This window comes from Chiloscyllium plagiosum, unplaced genomic scaffold (assembly GCF_037043375.1).
Source record: "Chiloscyllium plagiosum isolate Xiang-an unplaced genomic scaffold, Cpla_swu_hap1 HiC_scaffold_3, whole genome shotgun sequence".
NCBI classification, from domain to species: domain Eukaryota; kingdom Metazoa; phylum Chordata; class Chondrichthyes; order Orectolobiformes; family Hemiscylliidae; genus Chiloscyllium; species Chiloscyllium plagiosum.
In genome coordinates this window covers 62618811-62629953 of record NW_028270141.1, presented here as the reverse complement: position 1 = coordinate 62629953, position 11143 = coordinate 62618811, and the positions used below count along the sequence as shown (strand labels likewise).

The 11143-nt window shown below is 40.2% G+C and overlaps 1 protein-coding gene across 5 annotated transcripts in view; it reads right to left on the bottom strand.

Moving 5' to 3' along the window:
* Positions 1-6911: 6911 nt before the first annotated feature.
* ccm2 (CCM2 scaffold protein) overlaps positions 6912-11143 on the bottom strand; it is a 127541-nt gene continuing 123309 nt past the window's right edge. For all 5 annotated transcript variants that reach the window (XM_043682484.2, XM_043682476.2, XM_043682487.2 and 2 more), the window contains one exon: positions 6912-7811. In XM_043682484.2, coding sequence (XP_043538419.2) covers positions 7703-7811 — 109 coding nt within the window. In that variant the 3' untranslated portion in view covers positions 6912-7702. The remainder of the gene's footprint in view (positions 7812-11143) is intronic.

The following is an 11143-nucleotide window of genomic DNA, read 5'->3' as shown; positions in this document are numbered from 1 at the left end:
GAAGGACATGAAAAATTCTTATTAAATTATGCAACATGTTTTGATGGTTAAACATGGATAGGTTACTCTTCAAAGAATCGGTGTGGACTTGTTGGGCTAAATGGCCTGTTTCTATACTGTAGGGATTCTATGAAAAGAAACATGCATGTGCATCTGCAAATGGAACACAGTTCTTGTGGGCAAGAAAATTGTAGAATTGATCATTAGTTTGTGCTAAAATTAACTTTTTTGAATTTGAGATTTCAGTAGATTGGATTTGGAGGAGAACATATATTTCACATTGGAGCATAAGATGCAAGAGCAGAAGTAGGCCATTCAGTCCATTGAATCTGTTCCACCACTCGATGAGATCATAGCTGATCTGATTATCCTCAACTCCACTTTCATGTGTTTTTCTGGGGTTTTTTTTGCTGCAGTAAAGAATTCCATAGATTGCCTTCACTCCATGAGGAAAAACTTCACCTTCATCTCTATCTTAGATTTGCGACCCTTTAATCTTAGATTATGATCTCTGATACTAGACTCCCCCAAAAGGGGGAACAACAACTTCTCTGCTATTATTTTGTCAAGCATCCTAAAAATCTTATCTGTTTCAATAGGGTCTACCTCATTCTTCTAAACTCCAATGAGAACCAGCCCAACTTACTCAATTTCCCACCATAAGAAAAGTCTTTAATTCCTGGGATCAACTTAGTGAACATTCTCTAGATTGCTTTGAATGCTAGTTTGTCTTTCCCAAATAACGGAACCAAAACTGTTCAGAGTGTTCCACATGTGGTTTGGCTTGTGCTTTGTATAGTTTTAGTAAGACATCTGCATTTTAGGATACCATTGTATTTGAAACAAGGGGCAACTGTGTATTTGCCTTCCCTATTATCTGCTGAACTTGGATACTTGTTCATTGTGATTCATGCACAAGGACCACCCCTCCCAAATCCCTATGCTGCAGTTATCTGTATTCTTTCTCCATTTACATAATCAGCCCTTCTATTCTTTCTGCCAAAGTCCATAGCAGTACATTTTTTCACATTGCTACCCATCTTCCAAATTTTTGCACACCCTGTTAACCTGACTATATTCCTCTGTAGGTTCTTTGTATCATCCTCATCAATTGCCTTCTAACCAGAGACCTGATAGAGGATTATGAGGGACATGGAAAAGGGTAGAAAGCAGCTGTTCCCTTAGTTGAACGGTCAAAAACAAGGGGAATAATTTTAAGGCGAAAGGCAGGAGATTCAGATGGGATTTGAGAAAACCTGTTTCACGCAGAGGGTGGTGGGAGTCTGGAATGCAGCTTGGGAGGGTAGTTGAGGTTAGTAACCTCACAACCTTTTACAAAGTACTTGGATGAGCACTTGAAATGTCATGCTGTAGACCTAGTGCGAGAAGGTGGGACTGGTGTCATTGTAGTGTAGCCATGACAGTACGGACCTTTTGGGTTAAAACGCTTCTCCTAACTGTATGATTCTATGATTCTATTTTTGTGTTATCTACAAAATTGTACATAATACATTCACGTCCATCATCCAAGTCATTAACATCTATCTTAATGAATTGTGGCCCCAGCAAGTGGCACTAATTATAGGTTGCTATCCTGAAAATGCCCCCTTTCACCCAACTCTCTGTCTTCTGTTAGTTAGCCAGTCCTCTTTTCATGCTAATATACTACCACCAACATTTTGCGCTCTTGTTTTATTAAATAGTCTCATAAATGCCTTTTGAAAATCCAAAAGTATTACATCTTTATCTATCCTGCTTGTTACCTCCCCAAACAGCTGTAATAAATGTGTCAGCCATGATTTCTGTTCATGAAGTCATGCTGACTCTGTTTGATTTTATTATGCGTGTTTAAATGCTTTGCTATAATATTCCTTGTAATAGACTCATCCCTATTTTCTAAACTGCAGATGTTAGGCTATCTGATCTTTAAATGCCTGCTTTGAGTCTTGCAACCTTTTTGAATAAAGGTGGCACATTTACCATTTTCCAATCCACTGGGACGTTTTGTGAATCTAAGGATTCTTGAAACACTACTATCAGCGCGTCCACTACCCCGTAGCTATTTCCTTTAAAATCCTAAGATGCTTCCATCAACTCAAGGGGACATACAGGGCTTTAACTTCATTAGCTTTCCTGGTAGATTTTTCTTTAGAGAAGTCATTGCATTTAACTCTTCACAGATTCCTTGGCCTCTTGATTATTTAGTATTCCTGGAATGTTCTTAAACTCCTTTACAGTGAAGACCACATAAAAGTACTTATTCTACTTCTCTGTCAGTTCCTGGATCCCTATTAATATTTTCCCCAACTTTGTTTTCTAATGCGGCTTCTCCTTTCTAGATGTTTAAAGAAGCTTTTACTCTCCACTTTAATATTGCTTGTTTGCCCCCAGCTTATTTTTTCCCTTTTTTTAAAATCATCTTTTGTTGGCTTGTAAAACTTACCTGACCTTCTGGTTGATCACTAATCTTTATCACATTGTATATTTTTCTTACAATGTGATGCTGTCCTTAACTTCCCTGGTTAACAATGGTCAGTTTATGCACACTCTTGACCTCTCTGTCCATCAACACCACCTCATACTATCACAGAGCTATCCAGCCCCGTGCCTCGATCCCACTTTATTTTCTAACTTGTTTGATGTTCTAACTTTCCCCTACTCATTGTCCCAGCTATCAGCTTTTCTCCTTCTTTGGTTTACTTCTAGCCATCCCTTTGTTTGCTTTCCTTGGACTCTACCTTGTCCTATCCACTCACTCCTTTCCACCACCCCCTGTCATCAGCATTAGTACCACCTTTTCCTCAACACCTTGAATTCAGAAGAAGGGTGCACTGGACTCAAAACATTAATTCTGCTTGCTCTCCACAGATGCTGCCAGACCTGCTGAGTTTCTTTGTTGTTGTTTTATATTATTATGATTAATTTATCCCTCTCTAGTGTCCTTCTTCTTCACTGGAGTATATCTTTGCTGTCAGTCATAACCATCTTTTCTGCTAAGCATGTTTTTCAGTTCACTTCAACCAATTCAAAGAAGCCCACTAACAATGAACATTTTAATGAAGTAATATTAACCTTATACCTCACCAACTATTTGAAAGAAAAAAAAAAGACTAGAGACCTAAACTCTAATATAAAAAAAGGTCTTTAGTTTAAGAACAGAAACACTCACTAATCAGATGCTTCAATTAGGTAAGCACAACAAAGCCCATGTCTCCTTCGAAGGATTAATGGATGTAGTTTTATTTCCATGCAGTTCAGTTTAACTTGCTAACAATCTAGCTGGAAAGGAGTATCGTTCTTGGGGAGATTTTGGTTAAAATTATATGCACTGATTAGGAATTTAAATCTTTTGAAAAGTGAAGGACTCTTCCAGCATAAGCTAAACCTCTGGGATAGCCAAGCTGAGAGAGAGAGAGAGAGAGAGAGAGAGAGTGTTCTTAGATGCAGTATTGTAGAGTTAAAAAGCAGTAGAACCAAAAGATTCCTGAAGCTGGTAATTTTCTCCATATCACTCCAATATTAGCATATGTGCTGCTGAATCATAGAATCCCTAAAGGTCATTCAGTTCATCGAATGTACACTGACCCTCTGAAGAACATCCCATCTAGACCTCACCCCACCCTATCATACCACATTTCCCATGGATAATCCACCTAGCCTGTACATCTTTGGACTGTTGATGAAGGCTTATACCCAAAATGTTGACTCTCCTGCTCCTTGGCTGCTGCCTGACCTGCTGTGCTTTTTCTAGTGCCACACTTTTTGACTCTGACTCTCCAGAATTTGCAGTCCTCACTTTCTCCATCTCTGGACTATAGCAGGAGTCTGGGAGAACATGAAAACTCTGCAGACAGTTGGCAGAGGATGGGATTAAACATAGGTCCCTGGCGCTGTGAAGCAGCAGTACTAACCATGGTACAGCCCAAAGGACACCTGGACTGAAATGAGAGATTACAACCATGGGATGGTCCATGAAGATTTGAAGAGACAACTTTATCAGCCTAGGAGGAAAGCCCAAGAATTCTCAGCTTTTACACGAACCTTTAAATTTGTACTGAGACCACACGGTTAATCTTACAGATTCTGATAGTATTGGAGTAAGTTTTTTGGGGGCAAGTGGAGAGCAGGGATTGTTGTATGCTGCATGCATAGACAGGAAACTTGATTAAGCAGCTTGGTTTAGAGTAAAAGTGACTGTTTATTGCCATTTGTGTAAAAAAGTACAATTTTAGATTGTTAGCTTTCATGTTCTTTGATTTTCGTATTTCTTTTTGGTTCAAATCTTTTCGTAAATAAATGAGTTTTCAGATTTCCACATCCCTGCACTCACAAAGATTAGTGCTTTTAGTCATTATTGAAATTGCAACAGTAGAAAGATCTGATGTAATGAATTGATGGCACAAATCATAGAATCCCTCCAGTGTGGAAACAGATGCTTCAGCCCAACAAGTCCACACTGTCCCTCTGAAGAGCAACCCACCCAGACCCATTTCCCTACTATACTATAATTACCCCGAATAATTATACTATATACTATAATTACCCCGAACTAATGCACCTAATCTACACATCCCTGAATACTACAGGCAATTTAGCATGGCTAATTCACCTAACCTGCAAATCTTTGGATTGTAGGAGGAAACTGGAGCACCTGGAGGAAACCTGCACAGACACAGGGAGAATGTGCAAACTCCACACAGACAGTCAACCGAGGCTGGAATCAAACTTGGGTTCCTGGTGCTGTGAGGTAGCTTTGCTAACCACTGAGCCACCGTGCCACCTCTTAAAATACAGGTTTTTATTGAATTCATATTTAGAATCTGTGTGGGATTTGAACTCATATCCCCAGCACATTAACCTAGGGAGCTAGATTACTAGCCCAATGACATTACCATTACACCAGCATGTTGCCAAATCACTAATTTAGCTGTAGATTTCACTGCACATAATCAGATGAAAACCTATTTTTTAAGTGTTCTCTGACACTGAAGATGAATGGATGTAATGGACTGAACTTTTTTTCTTCTTGAACCTTTAGGATTTGAGGGTTTTTCACTCCAAGGCTTAACAAGTTTTCTCACCATAACTGACCAAATGAGCATCGTTAATTACCATACCCCATTGACAACTCACATCCGATTCTGATTTAATCCTACCATGAACTGTTCCTCCAGCCACTCACCACTCAGGATATCACAAAATTCACTGGCATACCTTGAGCCTGCACCATCTTGAAAAGCCTGTTGTGCACTCAGATAAACACTATCCGTCAGAGCTATCCTACACGTTTCCTGACAATTACCCAGGGCATGGAAAACTGACAACCACTGTGGAGAAAGAGACTGGAGGACCTGCTGGATGGCATAGTGTAGATTTAGGACGTCCTCTTTTCCCAGGATCAGAATAGATCACAACACTAGACGTTATCAGTCTGGTCCAACATTGCTGTAACCCTAGTGGCAGTCTCAGCTGTCTAGAGGAATGTACAGCATAGTAAGAAAAGGGTCAATGAGCTTCTACACTAATCATTATAAGTACCACTCACTCACTCTCTCTCCTTTATTGTCCCCCAAAGCTTATGCTCTATCACTCTCACTATTCCTTGCAAAATTCTCTCACTTCCTGTCACATGCCCCCAACTCTGCATATCCTCTCTGCTGCCTACTCACTCAGGACACCTTCCCATCAGCACCAAACATAACACCAACTTTCATCTATCTTACTTCCTCCTCTCTATTCCAGGAGGAAAACAGCCCATAGTATGACACAAAAAGTTAAGGTAGGTGGTAGGTTGCCCCCCATTTTGAATCCTCACCCCTTCTGTGGAGAGCTTCGCTGCTTTGGCAGGCTCTAAAGTGGCATTTATGGCTGTTGTTGAATTATTCTGCCAAAACGTTCTCAGTGAAGGCAATTTCCCTTGCCTTGACTGAGGCATGTTGACAACCATTTCCTTGTTGTCCGCATTAAATGGTAAGGCAGACAGAAGCAAAATCTGTCATCTATGGCCGAAGGAACAAAGCACAAAAGGCAGGGCAAGGCAGGGCAGAGAGGCTGTGAACATCCAGTTGGGTCATAGTGCCTAAGCACTATTATAGCAAGTGAAAAGCCCAGAGATGCAGTTTGGCTCTGACTGGGTGCACACCATTGAGCACAGTGTCCTTGCTGGAGCAATGATAGTAACTGGTGCAGCCCGAGCTGCAGCATTGAAATGTCCTGCAAGTGGATCAGTGTTAGGTCACACGTTCTTAGAATCTGGCAAATATCGGAATCCAATATCTGTGGATATGAGGAGCATATGGTCAGTGCCCACAGAGTGTGGCCTTAATAGGTGGTGTCTAGTGTCTAACAGATACAGATCCTTTGGAGCAAGCAGTAAGCTGGATTACCTAATAGCCTAATTTTTGCTCAACATCTAACTAGTACACTGATACTTAATGGAGGTGTTTTGGGCATTTAACAAGGAATTAGTCCCCTTAATTAGCAACTTTCCACAGAAATCTCATCCTGCCACTTGACAAAAGCATAGATGATAGTAAGAGATATTTACAACATAGCATGTCTCCGACTCAATCTCAAATCTTGCCATACCCTACATCACTCAGACCCCTAAAGCATACCAATTGTTAATCTGTTTACCTGTGACTAATAATCTCAAAACTAACAAATGGATTTCAACAAAACATGTTATGATCCAGAAATTTTAATTTATCTATCCAGTAGTATTATCAGATAGAGAAAATTGATATTTTTTTTTAAAAATGTTTTTTTTATTTTGAATGTTGTTTTGTTATATCTGGAGGTTATAGATCATCTCAGCTGTTGTTGTGGAATTTGACACAATTGCTAACGTGTGAGCAGAGTTTTTTTTAAAGAGCAGACAATTGAATGTGGATTAGTCTGAAGTCTCTGTATGGTATGGAAGCTCTTAATAAAAATATTTATTTTCTTGGCTATACAATTAGAGAATCAATTAAGTAATGAACAGCCTCAGGTAAAAGGTACAGAATCATAATATTATTCAGCTAACAAAGCATTTTGAAAATGTGCTATTGTGTGCCCTCCTTTCTTGCTTACATGATTTTAATCTAAGACGTAATATGTTGCTAAATTACTATCTGAGCTATTTTAACAAAGATGTTTTTTTAACCAGAGAAATTGAAGATTGCAACTTAGATTCATATGGCATTCTAAGTTTAACAGACATTTTTGATGTTAACATTTTATAACTATCAGGAAGTTTAATAGAAGTGATACACTATTATTCTAATATGAATTGAGAAAATAAAGAAAAATAAACAATGAATGCACTTTTAGCAAGTTAATGTAAGGTTGCAAAAAAGAAAAGAATGCTTGTTAATCATACCTCCCTTGTTTATTTTTTCCAACAGTAGCAGCCACATAATAACAAAGTGAACTGATACATGGGAATAATATGTCATGGCCTGAGGGCTGATAACGCTGACCTTGGACTTGTACTTTCAGCAGATAATGCATACAAGATGTTTAGTGTTGAAAGACCAAACATTCTCAATAAAGCAGACACCAGTGAGTTTTGTTTTTTTAAAAAAAAACTAGTCAGGTTCTACAATTAAGCAGTACAACCTTTTTGACATAAAAGACTTAGGACTTTACTGAGTCAGATATTCATTCTAACAGCATTGAAAATTACTAAAATGAAGCCCTTTACTGTTTTAACTGAACATTAGAACATTGGAAAGGAGTAAATCCTGAAGTCTGTTCTATTGAGTGAGATAACAGCTGATAATTGTAGCCCAACTCCATGTGTCGATCCTTCCAGCATTTCAATTTGGCTAAAAAAAAATGAAATAGTGTCAATTTTAAAAGTAACAACTGTTCTTCCATCAACTGCTATTTGTCAAGAGAGGTCCAAACATAGTTTCACTTTGTGTGAAGAACATTTCATAATTTGGCTACTAAAACACTAGCTTTAATCTTTTGACAATGCATCCTAGCCCAAATGTCTCAACAGTGAAATCCTCCAATCTCCCTTATCATTAGGGGTACAAACATGTATAGAGATCATAGAAAGATGTAGGAGCAACAGGGTGGGAGTAATAGGAGATTTTAATTTTCTCAACATTGACTGGGATTCACTCAGTGATTGAGGTTGAGATAGAACAGAAGTTGTAAGGAGCACCCAGGAGGGTTTTTATAGAGCAGTATGTAGATAGTCCAACTCAGGAAGGGGCCATACTGGAGCTGGTGTTGGGGAATGAGCCTAACCAAATGGTTGAAGTTTCAGTGTGGGATTACTTTGGGAATAGTGGTCACAATTCCATAAGTTTTAGGATACCCATGGCCAAAGATGAGAGCGGTCCTAAAGAAAGAGTGCTAACTTGGAGGAAGGCCAATGATCCCAAAATTCAGCAGGAGCTGGGGAATGTGGATTGGGATGGGATTGTTTGAAGGTAAATCCACATTTGATAAATGGGAGGCTTTTAAAGAGAGGTTGATTAGAGTGCAGGACAGACATGTCCATGTGAAAAATGAGGGATAGAAATGGCAAGATTAGGGAACCATGGATAACAGGTGAAATTGTGAAATTAGCTAAGAGGAAAAAGGAAGCATACATAAGGTCTAGGTGACTGTAAACAGACAAAGCTTTGGAAGAATATCAGGAAAGTAGGACCAATCTGAAACAAGGAATTAAGAGGTCTAAAAGGAGTCATGAAATATCTTTTGCAAACAGGGTTAATGAAAATCCCAAAGCCGTTTATTCATATATAAGGAGTAAGAGGGTAACTAGAGAAAGGGTTGGCCCACTCAAGGACAAAAGAGGAAAGGTATGCTTGGAGTCAGAGAAAATGGTGAGACTCTTAATGAGTACTTGGCATCAGTATTCAGCAAGGAGGGGGAAATGACGGATGTTGAGGTTAGGGATAGCTATTTGTTTACTCTCAGTCAAGTCAGCATAAGGAGGGAGGAAGTATTTGGTACTCCAAAAGGCATTAAGGTGGACAAGTTTCCAGGTCCAGATGAGATCTATCCCATGTTACTGAGGGAAGCAAGAGAGGAAACAGTTGGGACCTTAACAGGTATCCTTTCAGTATCTTTGAACACGGGTGAGGTCCCGGAGGACTGGAGAATTGCTAATGTTGTCCCCTTGTTTAAGAAGGGGAGCAGGGATACTCCAGGTAATTACAGACCTGTGAGCTGCTGGAGAAGATACTGAGGGCTCGGATCTATTTACATTTGGAAGGAAATGGGCTTATCAGTGATAGGCAACATGATTTTGTGCAGGGAAGGTTATGTCTTACCAACTTAATAGAATTCTTTGAAGGAGTGAGCAAGTTGATTGATGAGGGAAGGGTTGTAGATGTCATATACATGGACTTCAGTAAGACATTTGACAAGGTTTCCCATGGTAGGCTGATGGAGAAAGTGAAGTTGCATGGGGTCCAGGGTCTACAAGCTAGATGGATAGAGAACTGGGTGGACAGCAGGAGACTGTAATAGTGGAAGGGAGTTTCTCAAAATAGAGAACTGTGACCAGTGATGTTCCACAGGGATTCTTACTGGGACCACTATTGTTTATGATATTCATAAATGATCAAGAGGAAGGTATAGGTGGTCTGATGAGCAAGTTTACAGATGGCACCAAGATTGGTGGACTAGCAGATGTGAAGGGGTCAGAGAATGCAACAGAATACAGTATCGATAGATTGGAGAGTTGGGTGGAGAAATGGCAGATGGAATTCAATCCAGACAAATGCAAGGTGATGCATTTTGGAAGATCCAATTCAAGACTGAACTATACGGTAAATGGAAAAGCCCCAGGTAAAATTGATGTACAGAGGGATCTGGGTGTTCAGGTCCATTGTACCCTGAAGGTGGCAATGCAGGTCAGTAGAGTGGTCAAGAGGCATACAGCATGCTTTCCTTCATCGGACAGGGTATTGAGTACAAGAGTTGGCAGGTCATGTTTCAGTTGTATAAGGCTTTGGTTCAGACACATTTGGAATACTGTGTACAATTCTGCTCATCACATTACCAAAAGGATGTGGATGCTTTGGAGAGGGTGCAGAGGTGGTTCATCAGGATGTTGCCTGTTATGGAGGGTGCTAGCTATGAAGAGAAGTTGAGTAGATTAAGATTATTTTCATTAGAAAGACAAAGTTTGAGGGGTGACCTGATTGAGGTCTACTAAATCATGAGAGTTATAGACAAGGGGGGGTAGCAAGAAGCTTTTTCCCCAGATTGGGAATTCAATTACTCAGGGTTATGAGTTCAAAGTGAGAGGGGAAATGTTTAAAAGGGAGATATGCGTGGAAAGGTCTTTATGCAGAGAGTGGTGGATGCCTGGAATGCATTGCCAGTGGAGGTGGTAAAAGACACCATCATGCCCACCTCTAAGATGTATCTAGACAGATACATCAATGGGCAGGGAGCAGTGGGATACAGATCCTTGGAAAATAGGTGACAGGTTTAGATAGAGGATCTGGATCGGTGCAGGCTTGGAGGGCTGAAGGGCATGTTCCTATGCTGTAATTTTCTTTGTCATTGGCTTTCTATTCTTCCTAACATTAGGTTGTTACAATCACCACCTTGTGCTCCCAGTACGGTCTGCCTAGGGCTGTGTATAACTTGAGCATGATTCCTACAACATCATAGATGGAATGGTCTCTTATGCTTAAAATTGTTCTTTACTCCTGTACAGTTTAGAATAATCACAGCATCCCGAGAATGCAGAAACAGGCCATTCAGCCCATCAGGTCCACAACTACCCTCCAAACAGCATCCCATCCAGACCCAGTACCCCTAACCTATCGCTTTAACCATGGCAAATTATCTAACATGTACATCATTGGAAACAACTTAGCATGACCGATCCACCTGCACTGCACATCATTGGATTGTGGGAAGAAACTGGAGCACCTGGAGGAAACCTTGATGAGCAGTCCCAAGTCATGGTTCACATAGGCAACAACATAGGTAGGAAGAGAGATGGGAATGTAAAGTTGAAATTCGGGGAGCTAGGGAGAAGCTTAGAGCTAGAACAAACAGAGCTGTTATCTCTGGTTTGTTGCCCATGCCACATGCTAGCGAGGTGAGGAATAGTGAGAGAGAGGAGTTTAACACATGGCTACAGGGATGGCGCAGGAGGGAGGGTTTTGGATTCCTG